The 13,916-nt window shown below is 43.4% G+C and overlaps 2 protein-coding genes across 3 annotated transcripts in view; both read left to right on the top strand.

The window, feature by feature from the left end:
- Positions 1-4,198: 4,198 nt before the first annotated feature.
- On the top strand, positions 4,199-9,307 carry LOC106587956 (troponin I, fast skeletal muscle-like). Its single transcript, XM_014176617.2, has 7 exons — positions 4,199-4,321; positions 5,746-5,779; positions 6,046-6,082; positions 7,844-7,972; positions 8,475-8,564; positions 8,706-8,882; positions 9,001-9,307. Exons 2-7 carry the CDS (start codon positions 5,772-5,774, stop codon positions 9,082-9,084), a joined length of 525 nt encoding a protein of 174 aa, XP_014032092.1. The 5' UTR covers positions 4,199-4,321; positions 5,746-5,771; the 3' UTR covers positions 9,085-9,307.
- Positions 9,308-11,052: 1,745 nt separating this feature from the next.
- The window catches only part of LOC123730761 (troponin I, fast skeletal muscle-like), a 5,439-nt gene continuing 2,575 nt past the window's right edge, over positions 11,053-13,916 (top strand). For both annotated transcript variants that reach the window (XR_006762188.1, XM_045708481.1), the window contains exons 1-3: positions 11,053-11,118; positions 13,530-13,562; positions 13,789-13,825. Coding sequence is in view for 1 of the 2 variants with exons in the window: in XM_045708481.1 (XP_045564437.1) it covers positions 13,555-13,562; positions 13,789-13,825 (45 nt within the window). In the remaining variant the exon portion in view is untranslated. The remainder of the gene's footprint in view (positions 11,119-13,529; positions 13,563-13,788; positions 13,826-13,916) is intronic.

Here is a 13,916-nt window from a genome sequence, read left to right as displayed (position 1 = left end):
ACACGTTGGTTGGATACTGGAGGCTGACAGGTTGGTTGGATACTGGAGGCTGACACGTTGGTTGGATACTGGAGGCTGACATGGTGGTTGGATACTGGAGGCTGACACGTTGGTTGGATACTGGAGGCTGACAGGTTGGTTGGATACTGGAGGCTGACACGTTGGTTGGATACTGGAGGCTGACACGTTGGTTGGATACTGGAGGCTGACACGTTGGTTGGATACTGGAGGCTGACACGTTGGATGGATAATGGAGTTAGGAGGAGGCTGACACGTTGGTTGGATACTGGAGGCTGACACGTTGGTTGGATACTGAGGAGGCTGACACGGTGGTTGGATACTGGAGTTAGGAGGAGGCTGACATGTTGGTTGGATACTGGAGGCTGACACGGTGGTTGGATACTGGAGTTAGGAGGAGGCTGACATGTTGGTTGGATACTGGAGGCTGACACGGTGGTTGGTACTGGAGGCTGACACGTTGGTTGGATACTGGAGGCTGACACGGTGGTTGGATACTGGAGGCTGACACGGTGGTTGGATACTGGAGTTAGGAGGAGGCTGACACGGTGGTTGGATACTGGAGGCTGACACGGTGGTTGATACTGGAGGCTGACATGGTGGTTGGATACTGGAGGCTGACATGGTGGTTGATACTGGAGTTAGGAAGAGGCTGACATGTTGATTGATATTGGAGGCTGACACGGTGGATGATACTGGAGGCTGACACGGTGGTTGATACTGGAGGCTGACATGGTGATTGGATACTGGAGGCTGACATGTTGGTTGGATACTGGAGGCTGACACGGTGGTTGATACTGGAGGCTCACATGTTGGTTGGATACTGGAGGCTGACACGGTGGTTGGATACTGGAGGCTGACACGGTGGTTGGATACTGGAGGCTGACATGTTGGTTGGATACTGGAGGCTGACACGTTGGTTGGATACTGGAGGCTGACACGGTGGTTGGATACTGGAAGCTGACATGTTGGTTGGATACTGGAGGCTGACACGTTGGTTGGATACTGGAGGCTGACATGTTGGTTGGATACTGGAGGCTGACACGGTGGTTGGATACTGGAAGCTGACATGTTGGTTGGATACTGAAGGCTGACATGTTGGTTGGATACTGGAGGCTGACATGGTGATTGGATACTGGAGGCTGACATGTTGGTTGGATACTGGAGGCTGACACGGTGGTTGGATACTGGAAGCTGACACGTTGGTTGGATACTGGAGGCTGACATGTTGGTTGGATACTGGAGGCTGACACGGTGGTTGGATACTGGAAGCTGACATGTTGGTTGGATACTGGAGGCTGACACGGTGGTTGGATACTGGAAGCTGACATGTTGGTTGGATACTGGAGGCTGACACGTTGGTTGATACTGGAGGCTGACATGTTGGTTGGATACTGGAGGCTGACACGGTGGTTGGATACTGGAGGCTGACACGGTGGTTGATACTGGAGGCTGACACGGTGGTTGGATACTGGAGGCTGACATGGTGGTTTATACTGGAGGCTGACATGTTGGTTGGATACTGGAGGCTGACATGGTGGTTGGATACTGGAGGCTGACATGTTGGTTGGATACTGGAGTTAGGAGAAGGCTGACACGTTGGTTGGATACTGGAGGCTGACACGTTGGTTGGATACTGGAGGCTGACACGGTGGTTGGATACTGGAGTTAGGAGGAGGCTGACATGTTGGTTGGATACTGGGGGCTGACACGGTGGTTGGATACTGGGGGCTGACACGGTGGTTGGATACTGGGGGCTGACACGATGGTTGGATACTGGAGTTAGGAGGCTGACATGGTGGTTGGATACTGGAGTTAGGAGGCTGACATGGTGGTTGGATACTGGGGTTAGGAGGCTGACATGGTGGTTGGATACTGGAGTTAGGAGGCTGACATGGTGGTTGGATACTGGAAGCTGACACGTTGGTTGGATACTGGAGGCTGACAGGTTGGTTGGATACTGGAGGCTGACACGTTGGTTGGATACTGGAGGCTGACATGGTGGTTGGATACTGGAGGCTGACACGTTGGTTGGATACTGGAGGCTGACAGGTTGGTTGGATACTGGAGACTGACACGTTGGTTGGATACTGGAGGCTGACACGTTGGTTGGATACTGGAGGCTGACACGTTGGTTGGATACTGGAGGCTGACACGTTGGATGGATAATGGAGTTAGGAGGAGGCTGACACGTTGGTTGGATACTGGAGGCTGACACGTTGGTTGGATACTGGAGGCTGACACGGTGGTTGGATACTGGAGTTAGGAGGAGGCTGACATGTTGGTTGGATACTGGAGGCTGACACGGTGGTTGGATACTGGAGTTAGGAGGAGGCTGACATGTTGGTTGGATACTGGAGGCTGACACGGTGGTTGGTACTGGAGGCTGACACGTTGGTTGGATACTGGAGGCTGACACGGTGGTTGGATACTGGAGGCTGACACGGTGGTTGGATACTGGAGTTAGGAGGAGGCTGACACGGTGGTTGGATACTGGAGGCTGACACGGTGGTTGATACTGGAGGCTGACATGGTGGTTGGATACTGGAGGCTGACATGGTGGTTGATACTGGAGTTAGGAAGAGGCTGACATGTTGATTGATATTGGAGGCTGACACGGTGGATGATACTGGAGGCTGACACGGTGGTTGATACTGGAGCCTGACATGGTGATTGGATACTGGAGGCTGACATGTTGGTTGGATACTGGAGGCTGACATGGTGGTTGATACTGGAGGCTCACATGTTGGTTGGATACTGGAGGCTGACACGGTGGTTGATACTGGAGGCTCACATGTTGGTTGGATACTGGAGGCTGACACGGTGGTTGGATACTGGAGGCTGACACGGTGGTTGGATACTGGAGGCTGACATGTTGGTTGGATACTGGAGGCTGACACGTTGGTTGGATACTGGAGGCTGACACGGTGGTTGGATACTGGAGGCTGACATGTTGGTTGGATACTGGAGGCTGACACGGTGGTTGGATACTGGAGGCTGACATGTTGGTTGGATACTGGAGGCTGACACGGTGGTTGGATACTGGAAGCTGACACATTGGTTGGATACTGGAGGCTGACATGTTGGTTGGATACTGGAGGCTGACACGGTGGTTGGATACTGGAAGCTGACATGTTGGTTGGATACTGGAGGCTGACACGGTGGTTGGATACTGGAAGCTGACATGTTGGTTGGATACTGGAGGCTGATACGTTGGTTGATACTGGAGGCTGACATGTTGGTTGGATACTGGAAGCTGACATGTTGGTTGGATACTGGAGGCTGACATGTTGGTTGGATACTGGAGGCTGACATGTTGGTTGGATACTGGAGGCTGACACGGTGGTTGGATACTGGAAGCTGACATGTTGGTTGGATACTGGAGGCTGACACGGTGGTTGGATACTGGAGGCTGACATGTTGGTTGGATACTGGAGGCTGACACGGTGGTTGGATACTGGAGGCTGACATGTTGGTTGGATACTGGAGGCTGACACGTTGGTTGGGTAATTGATCACACCGTGTGTGACCTCTGGGTCATGTCAGTTCAGAGGGGTTCCTCTCTTTCTTACTCCCAGCTTCTTTTCTCGTCTCAGCCAGTCTGCCAGTTTAAGGAGCCAAGACACTCTCTGACAATAATATCTTTATAGTTTACCAATTACTAATGTAGTAATACATTTGACCAATCACACAGTGTTATAAATTAATTGGAAGTGTCTAATTCAATAAATTGACAGGGAGACATTTTACAAACTGATCAAGTAACCTGCTGATTGTTCCTTAAATTCTATATAACAGACGTGAAACCAGCGGCGCCCAGAGTCATTGTCTTGTTTATCCAGTAGTATTAACTTCAGAGCTTGACGGATTTCAAACACATTCAGAGTTATGAGGTAACACAGAGTTATGAGGTAACGTATAGTGGGTGCTCCCTTCACCAAAAGTCAGGATTAAGTCAAATATAAAATCAGGATTATTTTAAATCACATCTAAAGTCAGGATTATTTTAAATCACATCTAAAGTCAGGATTATTTTAAGACAAATCTAACGTCAGGAATATTTTAACTAAAATCTTAGCAGAAACGTCGATGGCAGATGTTTTACGAATGCCGTGGTATTTCAGGATCTAACTGTCCCATTGGCCCTGACCTGGCCCCACTCCCATAAAGAGAACGTTGCCCTTTTGCTTTTCTGCTGAGCTTTCAGAAAACAGAAATATACCTTCCATATCTGTTCCTGTCTCTGTGTTGCCTGTAGCTCTCATCCCGACATCCTTTACTTGTATCTTCACTGGGCTTACAGGTGAGATGTTCTTCTTTCCTCTCTGCTCCTTCTGTTAACGAATGTGCTGTATATTCATTTATTCATCTGTTGGTACCAGGATTGTGTGTCATCCAACCCATGTGGGAATGGATGTGACTTTTGGACCAGATTGTGTTTGGTCCATCCCATGTGGGAATAGATGTGACTTTTGGACCAGATTGTGTTTGGTCCATCCCATGTGGGAATAGATGTGACTTTTGGACCAGATTGTGTTTGGTCCATCCCATGTGGGAATAGATGTGACTTTTGGACCAGATTGTGTTTGGTCCATCCCATGTGGGAATAGATGTGACTTTTGGACCAGATTGTGTTTGGTCCATCCCATGTGGGAATAGATGTGACTTTTGGACCAGATTGTGTTTGGTCCATCCCATGTGGGAATAGATGTGACTTTTGGACCAGATTGCGTTTGGTCCATCCCATGTGGGAATAGATGTGACTTTTGGACCAGATTGTGTTTGGTCCATCCCATGTGGGAATAGATGTGACTTTTGGACCAGATTGTGTTTGGTCCATCCCATGTGGGAATAGATGTGACTTTTGGACCAGATTGTGTTTGGTCCATCCCATGTGGGAATAGATGTGACTTTTGGACCAGATTGCGTGTGGTGTGTGAGCTCTGATAGTTTAGAATGCTTTTACAATAGAATAGAAGGTCATTTTATTTTACTCAAGAGGCAACTTGGGTTGTGGTATTCAGATATTCAGAGGTGTTTGTCTGTGTGTTTTAGACAAGTGTTGGAAGAGATACATCCTAGGCCTGATTTTCAGCTGTTGTTTTCAATGTAGTTCAGAGTGAATGTGTTGTTAAAGGCTCTTGTGGACCTTGTGGTTCTATTGGCCCAGTTGCTAGTTTATAAGCCATGTAAAAAGGACTAGCGTTTGTTCAGAAATATAGCTTTGGCATGGTAGATGTGGATAGTCACTGTACGTCTTCTAATTGTAAACTTCACTTTATGTTGTAGTTTCACAGTTTACTTCAAATGGCTTATGGATTGTTTGATGTTATTCCAATAGATTTGTTGAGATTCAATTATAAACAACGGAAAATCCAATTGGGTATTTTCATAAATTCTGAACATAAATTTTGTGAATGTCAGCTGTATTTTCTGAAACTACCTATTTTGGTGTCGTAATCCTTATGGACTCCTGCATGACCAAAGCTTTCAGGAAATTAGAGTCTTGTTGATTTGCTATCAACCTTGGGAAGGATTACATCCAAGCAAATTATTGATCAAATTATTGACCATTCATTGTCTAATGTTTGTTGCATTTCTTTGTGATATGCAATTGCACATGACTTGCATTGGGTCAAACTTGAAATCTTTTGGTGTGGGGGGGGGTTCTAAACAGCTTATTAATAGCTAAAAATTAAGCTGTTTACTGTTCATCTCTTGACACAGGAAGTAAAACAAAACGACCGGCCAAAATGTCTGAGTAAGTTTACATTTTTCAGTTTACAGAAAAATATATTACACTATACTGTATTCATCTACTGTATTCTGTCTGTGAACATGTTTTCCACATAGAAACCAGCCAGTAAAACTGATTAATACTATCCTATGATGAGTCCCAATAGTGTTGCAATTTTTCCTACCGTAATGTAATAAAATGAAGTCCTAAAATTGTTTCATTGTCACGTACCTGTCTCTGTGGCTACACCTTGTATATTTCCCTTAAATGACCCTGTTTTATCCAATCAGTAAAAAGATGACAACGAGCCGTAGGAACTACCTGAAGGTAAGGAGCACCATTCATTCCCAAATGGTTTTATAAACTGTTAATACACCTTCATGTTCTATAAAGACCTTCATGTTCTATAAAGACCTTAATGTTCTATAAAGACCTTCATGTTCTATAAAGACCTTCATGTTCTATAAAGACCTTCATGTTCTATAAATACCTTCATGTTCTATAAAGGTCTTCATGTTCTATAAAGACCTTCATGTTCTATAAAGACCTTCATGTTCTATAAAGACCTTCATGTTTTATAAATACCTTCATGTTCTTTAAATACCTTCATGTTCTATAAAGACCTTAATGTTCTATAAAAACCTTCATGTTCTATAAAGACCTTCATGTTCTATAAATACCTTCATGTTCTATAAATACCTTCATGTTCTATAAAGGTCTTCATGTTCTATAAAGACCTTCATGTTCTATAAAGACCTTCATGTTCTATAAAGACCTTCATGTTTTATAAAGACCTTCATGTTCTATAAATACCTTCATGTTTTATAAATACCTTCATGTTCTATAAAGACCTTCATGTTCTATAAAGACCTTCATGTTCTATAAAGACCTTCATGTTCTATAAAGACCTTCATGTTCTATAAAGACCTTCATGTTCTATAAAGACCTTCATGTTTTATAAAGACCTTCATGTTCTTTATAAATACCTTCATGTTTTATAAATACCTTCATGTTCTATAAAGACCTTCATGTTCTATAAAGACCTTCATGTTCTATAAAGACCTTCATGTTCTATAAAGACCTTCATGTTCTATAAAGACCTTCATGTTCTATAAAGACCTTCATGTTCTATAAAGACCTTCATGTTCTATAAAGACCTTCATGTTCTATAAAGACCTTCATGTTCTATAAAGACCTTCATGTTCTATAAAGACCTTCATGTTCTATAAAGACCTTCATGTTCTATAAAGACCATGTTTAGTCTTCATGTTCTATAAAGACCTTCATGTTCTATAAAGACCTTCATGTTTTATAAAGACCTTCATGTTCTATAAAGACCTTCATGTTCTATAAAGACCTTCATGTTCTATAAAGACCTTCATGTTCTATAAAGACCTTCATGTTCTATAAAGACCTTCATGTTCTATAAATACCTTCATGTTTTATAAAGACCTTCATGTTTTATAAAGACCTTCATGTTCTATAAAGACCTTCATGTTCTATAAAAACCTTCATGTTCTATAAAGAACTTCATGTTCTATAAAGGTTTCCCAGGCTTAGATTGAACATGTTCCTCTACCACACAGAGTGACTTCACAGACTGATTTCCATGCTGACTTTACATTGCATGGCTCTAGTCATATTCAGGGGTCAAGGGGTCAGACGCTTGGAAGTTGGAAGAGAGTAGATATTCACACTGAGTGGTCAAAGGGTAAATGTTATGTGATCCAGACAGTGTTATCCCCACCCCAAAACACACACACACACACACACACACACACACACACACACACACACACACACACACACACACACACACACACACACACACACACACACACATACATACTGTAGTAGACCTTGTCGACTTGTTGGTCAGCAGGAGCTAGTTTGAGGAGTTGAGGAGTAGAAACCAACCCTGAAAGTTCTACATCATTCATAACACTTCACCTGAAGCTCTGTAGATATAGAGACATTCAAGTAAAGTGATATGAATACATGATTGATATAAAGAACCCCATAGACAAGCAGAAGTGGCCACTGAACTCTGTGCTGTAATATGATGTGATTTGTCCAACCTCCGTACAGAGCTTGATGCTCCAGATCGCTGCCGGCTTGCTCGAGGTTGAGGCGGTCGAGGCTGAGGCAGAGAAGGCCAGGTACATGGAGGAGAACTGCCCTGCCCCACAATTCTTGGTATGCATGGCAGAGCTCACGGTAAGCTATTAGCACTAAGCCAAACTGCTCTCTCTCTCTTTCTCTTCCCCTCTCTCTCTCTCTCTCTCTCTATTTCTCTCTCTCTCTCTCTCTCTCTCTCTCTCTGCTCTCTCTCTCTCTCTCTCTCTCTCTCTCTATTTCTCTCTATCTTTCTCAATCTCTCTCTCTCTCTCTCTCTTTCTTTCTCTCTCTCTCTCGGATACTTAGTTTTCTGTGTATTCCATCTTATAGGGTTATATAACTATGACTTTATGTCTCTCTCTCTCTCTCTCTCTCTCTCTTTCTATATATATATATTTCTCTCTATCATTCTCAATCTCTCTCTCTCTCTCTCTTTCTTTCTCTCTCTCTCTCTCTCTCTCTCTCTCTCTCTCTGTCTCTCTCTCTCTCTCGGATACTTCGTTTTCTGTGTATTCCATCTTATAGGGTTATATAACTATGACTTTATGTCTCTCTCTCTCTCTCTCTCTCTCTCTCTCTCTCTCTCTCTCTCTCTCTCTAGGACTTGTGCAAGAAGCTCCATCAGAATATCGAGAGGATTGATGAGGAGAGATACGACATGTCAACGAAGGTGACCAAGTCCGAGAAGGAGGTGAGGCGTTCTACCACTGTTACTCCTATTATTAGTTAACTTACTCTCTCAGACAGAGCCACAGGAGTAACAGTAGTTCCACTGATGTTTGGCAGTCAATCGTCTGTGTGTGATAAGTGCTTCCTGTTGAATTCCAAACAGGTTGAGGACTTGAAGATGAAGGTAATTGAACTGAATGGCAAGTTCAGGAAACCCGTCCTGAAGAAAGTGCGTATGTCTGCTGATGCTATGCTCCAGGCTCTGCTGGGCTCCAAACACAAGGTGTCCATGGATCTGAGGTCCAACCTGAAGCAGGTCAAGAAGGAGGTCAAGGAGGAGGTGAGTGTTGTTCTGGACATAAGAACTAACACTGAGGATCCCACTGCCGACACCAAATGTTATATATTTCAAATACATTTTCACTCATGTATTTATTCTGCCATTTTTCCCACCTCAGGACAAAGATGCTGTGGGTGACTGGCGTAAGAACATCGAAGACAAATCAGACAGAAAGAAGATGTTTGAGACTAATAAGGAGTAGATACGAAACCTGTCTGGAACTCTTCTGGCAAATATCCACGTGTATAATCAAATGCTCCAGTTTAGACCAACGAGCTATGTGTTCGGATTTCTGTTTGTCCCCCATTGGATATTTGGCCTTTTGTTTCACACGTAACACAAAAACAGTTACGTGACCCCCAAAATTATATTGTGCAATATTTATACTAATTGTCATCAAATAAACCCTGGTCAGCTAATAGAAACTGTTTTTGTGATTTGTGGAGTCACTACTGTTACTTCTCCACAACAACAGACCAGTTGACCGTCCTGACTGGTTGAACCTGCTGTTGAAATTACATGGCTATAGTAATACTGACGTGTTCAAGGGGTTTGGAAGGGACCACATATTCACACTGAGGAGTTGTCATGTGGTTTAACCAGTCTGTTTTCAGACCTCCTGGTCAGCAGGAACCAGCATGACCAATAAACACCACCAGCAGGTGTGGCTACCGAAGACGGCTTACTGGGGTCACATGGGTCAGAAAGGGCAGAATCTAACTCTGTCAGATCACCAGCTGTTTAGAGCTCAGCAGGTGTGGCTACCAAATACGGCTCCTTGGGGTCAAACTGGGCAGCAGCTCTCTGATTTAATCTGGTTACTCCCTACCTCTCTGTTTAACTCAGATTTCACCTGGTTACTCCCTACCTCTCTGTTTAACTCTGATTTCACCTGGTTACTCCCTACCTCTCTGTTTAACTCTGATTTAATCTGGTTACTCCCTACCTCTCTGTATAACTCAGATTTAATCTGGTTACTCCCTACCTCTCTGTTTAACTCTGATTTCACCTGGTTACTCCCTACCTCTCTGTTTAACTCTGATTTCATCTGGTTACTCCCTACCTCTCTGTTTAACTCTGATTTCATCTGGTTACTCCCTACCTCTCTGTTTAACTCTGATTTCATCTGGTTACTCCCTACCTCTCTGTTTAACTCTGATTTCATCTGGTTACTCCCTACCTCTCTGTTTAACTCTGATTTCATCTGGTTACTCCCTACCTCTCTGTATAACTCTGATTTCACCTGGTTACTCCCTACCTCTCTGTCTATATCTGATTTCATCTGGTTACTCCCTACCTCTCTGTTTAACTCTGATTTAATCTGGTTACTCCCTACCTCTCTGTCTAACTCTGATTTAATCTGGTTACTCCCTACCTCTCTGTTTAACTCTGATTTCATCTGGTTACTCCCTACCTCTCTGTTTAACTCTGATTTCACCTGGTTACTCCCTACTTCTCTGTTTAACTCTGATTTAGTCTGGTTACTCCCTACTTCTCTGTTTAACTCTGATTTCACCTGGTTACTCCCTACCTCTCTGTCTAACTCTGATTTCACCTGGTTACTCCCTACCTCTCTGTTTAACTCTGATTTAATCTGGTTACTCCCTACCTCTCTGTCTAACTCTGATTTAATCTGGTTACTCCCTACCTCTCTGTTTAACTCTGATTTCATCTGGTTAGTCCCTACCTCTCTGTTTAACTCTGATTTAATCTGGTTACTCCCTACCTCTCTGTATAACTCTGATTTAATCTGGTTACTCCCTACCTCTCTGTATAACTCTGATTTCATCTGGTTAGTCCCTACCTCTCTGTTTAACTCTGATTTAATCTGGTTACTCCCTACCTCTCTGTTTAACTCTGATTTAATCTGGTTACTCCCTACCTCTCTGTTTAACTCTGATTTAATCTGGTTACTCCCTACCTCTCAATCTAACTAAAGAGATACCTTTTTCATTACACCATATTAACACAGAAATCATTGTACATGGTGTGTTTTTGTTGGTTATTAGTTGCTTGATAAGTCCTAAAACTTCAGAAGGACAAAAAAAAAGGTGTTTTAAATGATTACGTTTTTGTGCCCTTGAGGTCAAAATGTACCCCTGTTGGCGCTTTTAGGGTTAAACAGACAGCTGGTCCCAGAACTGTGCCTATATATACCCTTCATCATATTTCTCCTCCCTGGCTTGACAACCTCAGTCACTCATCCCTCCATCCTGCAACGCTCTCTTCTTTCTAGGTGAGATTCCTCCCATTCCTATCTTCTATCTCCTGTCCTCTCATGGTTTCAACTCTGCATTCAGTAGAGATTCAGTATCAATGGGATTTATAGTCTAGCATTTTTCTATTAGCTGACTGTAATTATCACACAACATAGTACATAGATGCTACTCACTGAAACATGTGTAAGTGGTATTAATTTACAAGAATTTACACCTAAAAAACTAAACCAGCTTGGTGTTTATACTAAAAGAAGATGCTGTGCCTTGTCTACTTTGACAGGACGTTTTTTCAACACTTGGGATCAGGATGCTGACTAGTAGGTCGGCTGTTCTAACATTCAACTGGCATCTATGAATTAAAAGTGTATCCATCCATCTCACAGAAGACAGATCTGTTACTGTGGTAGAATGCTTTGTGTTTTAAGGAGTGTTTTTTTTATGAAATGGTTCAAATTGTTCTGTAACTCTGACTTCACACGGTAGGTAGAGGTTTTAGGAGAAATAGCAAAGATGTTTATTCTTATAATTTTGACTGTTATACTGAACATTGGTTTAATGAATGGCATGATCTTTTTACACACTTCATTGGAAATAGTTTTAAGACTTCCTGGTATTTACCCAGTCTAACTGACGTACTGTAGATTGATTAATTGAAGACAGAATTTCGTTATCACTGTAAACATTTATGTATATATTTTTAGACATTATTGAAGTGGCAGACAAACTTGTTTTTCACTCAGATATGCCAGAAACACTTTCTAAATAAAACATTTAAAAGATAAAAGACAAACCAGAAGTTCACTAGTGTCCAGACTACATGGTTATGATCGTGGTCTATGTCTGTCAGACAGAGCCAGCAGCCCAGTCAGTGTCCAGACTACATGGTTATGATCGTGGTCTATGTCTGTTAGACAGAGCCAGCAGCCCAGTCAGTGTCCAGACTACATGGTTATGATCGTGGTCTATGTCTGTCAGACAGACCCAGCAGCCCAGTCAGTGTCCAGACTACATGGTTATGATCGTGGTCTATGTCTGTCAGACAGAGCCAGCAGCCCAGTCAGTGTCCAGACTACATGGTTATGATCGTGGTCTATGTCTGTCAGACAGAGCCAGCAGCCCAGTCAGTGTCCAGACTACATGGTTATGATCGTGGTCTATGTCTGTCAGACAGAGCCAGCAGCCCAGTCAGTGTCCAGACTACATGGTTATGATCGTGGTCTATGTCTGTCAGACAGAGCCAGCAGCCCAGCCAGTTATTTTCTGAGACGTGTGTTGGCCCCTTTGCTGCACCCTGTCTTGGGACACATTAAGGAAAGTCCACAGGAGGCAGGCAGGGAGGGAGTTCTCAGCTGTTGTGGTTTCGGGTGTTAGTCAGCTACCCCCTCACCATCACACAGGAACACACAAATAGACCCATGATACAAGACAACTGCCTTACCACACCCTGTCTAAATGTAGAGATGTTTAGTGCCCCTCCACCCTGAGGTCTGTACTTTAAAATGTAGAGATGTTTAGTGCCCCTCCACCCTGAGGATGTTTAGTGCCCCTCCACCCTGAGGTCTGTACTTTAGAATGTAGAGATGTTTAGTGCCCCTCCACCCTGAGGCCTGTACTTTAAAATGTAGAGATGTGTTGTGCCCCTCCACCCTGAGGCCTGTACTGTAAAATGTAGAGATGTTTAGTGCCCCTCCACCCTGAGGCCTGTACTTTAAAATGTAGAGATGTTTAGTGCCCCTCCACCCTGAGGTCTGTACTTTAAAATGTAGAGATGTTTAGTGCCCCTCCACCCTGAGGCCTGTACTTTAAAATGTAGAGATGTGTTGTGCCCCTCCACCCTGAGGCCTGTACTTTAAAATGTAGAGATGTGTTGTGCCCCTCCACCCTGAGGTCTGTACTTTAAAATGTAGAGATGTGTTGTGCCCCTCCACCCTGAGGTCTGTACTTTAAAATGTAGAGATGTTTAGTTCCCCTCCATCCTGAGGCCTGTACTTTAAAATGTAGAGATGTTTAGTGCCCCTCCACCCTGAGGTCTGTACTTTAAAATGTAGAGATGTGTTGTGCCCCTCCACCCTGAGGTCTGTACTTTAAAATGTAGAGATGTTTAGTTCCACTCCACCCCGAGGTCTGTACTTTAAAATGTAGAGATATTTATTGCCCCTCCACCCTGAGGTCTGTACTTTAAAATGTAGAGATGTGTTGTGCCCCTCCACCCTGAGGTCTGTACTTTAAAATGTAGAGATGTTTAGTTCCCCTCCACCCCGAGGTCTGTACTTTAAAATGTAGAGATGTTTAGTTCCCCTCCACCCTGAGGTCTGTGTGTTAAAATGAATCATTTCCAGAAAGGGTCGACTATAAAGGTACATTGAGTTAAATGCCATAACTATCATATCTTCACAAGCTGACAACTTATTCATATCTCTCTTCAAAGGAAGTGATATCAACCACCGGCCAAGATGTCAGAGTATGTACTGATTCTGTTTGAATACAATTACAGCTCTCTCAAACTGCATTTTGACTGAGATATCTTCTAAGAATCAAGAATTCCATATATTATACATGTCTACTTTTGGTGATCTTCAGGAGCATTTAGTACATCAACTGTTATTCTGTGGTTTTCATCTCAAGCTCTTAAAGCTGTGTATCTCAAGTCATGTTTTTCCTCCCCCTCCATCTAATCTTCTCTGAAGTAAAAAGATGTCATCGAGTCGCAGGCAACATCTGAAGGTAAGGAGGAGACCTAGACGCACAACAACAAAGGATTCTATATTTTATATATCAATTATCAAATTCAAAAAAATCTGAATTCAAGATTTCA

Source organism: Salmo salar, chromosome ssa26, assembly GCF_905237065.1.
Source record: "Salmo salar chromosome ssa26, Ssal_v3.1, whole genome shotgun sequence".
NCBI classification, from domain to species: Eukaryota; Metazoa; Chordata; class Actinopteri; order Salmoniformes; family Salmonidae; genus Salmo; species Salmo salar.
The sequence above is the reverse complement of the archived record's forward strand: the minus strand, read 5'-3'. Positions and strand labels throughout refer to the sequence as shown.

What these genes read in the sequence shown, in the direction of transcription:
- LOC106587956 (XM_014176617.2), top strand. An exon ending in GCCGTAGGAACTACCTGAAG is followed by an intron (nt 6,083 to 7,843) that starts GTAAGGAGCACC and finishes ACCTCCGTACAG; the next exon opens with AGCTTGATGCTCCAGATCGC. An exon ending in TATGCATGGCAGAGCTCACG is followed by an intron (nt 7,973 to 8,474) that starts GTAAGCTATTAG and finishes CTCTCTCTCTAG; the next exon opens with GACTTGTGCAAGAAGCTCCA.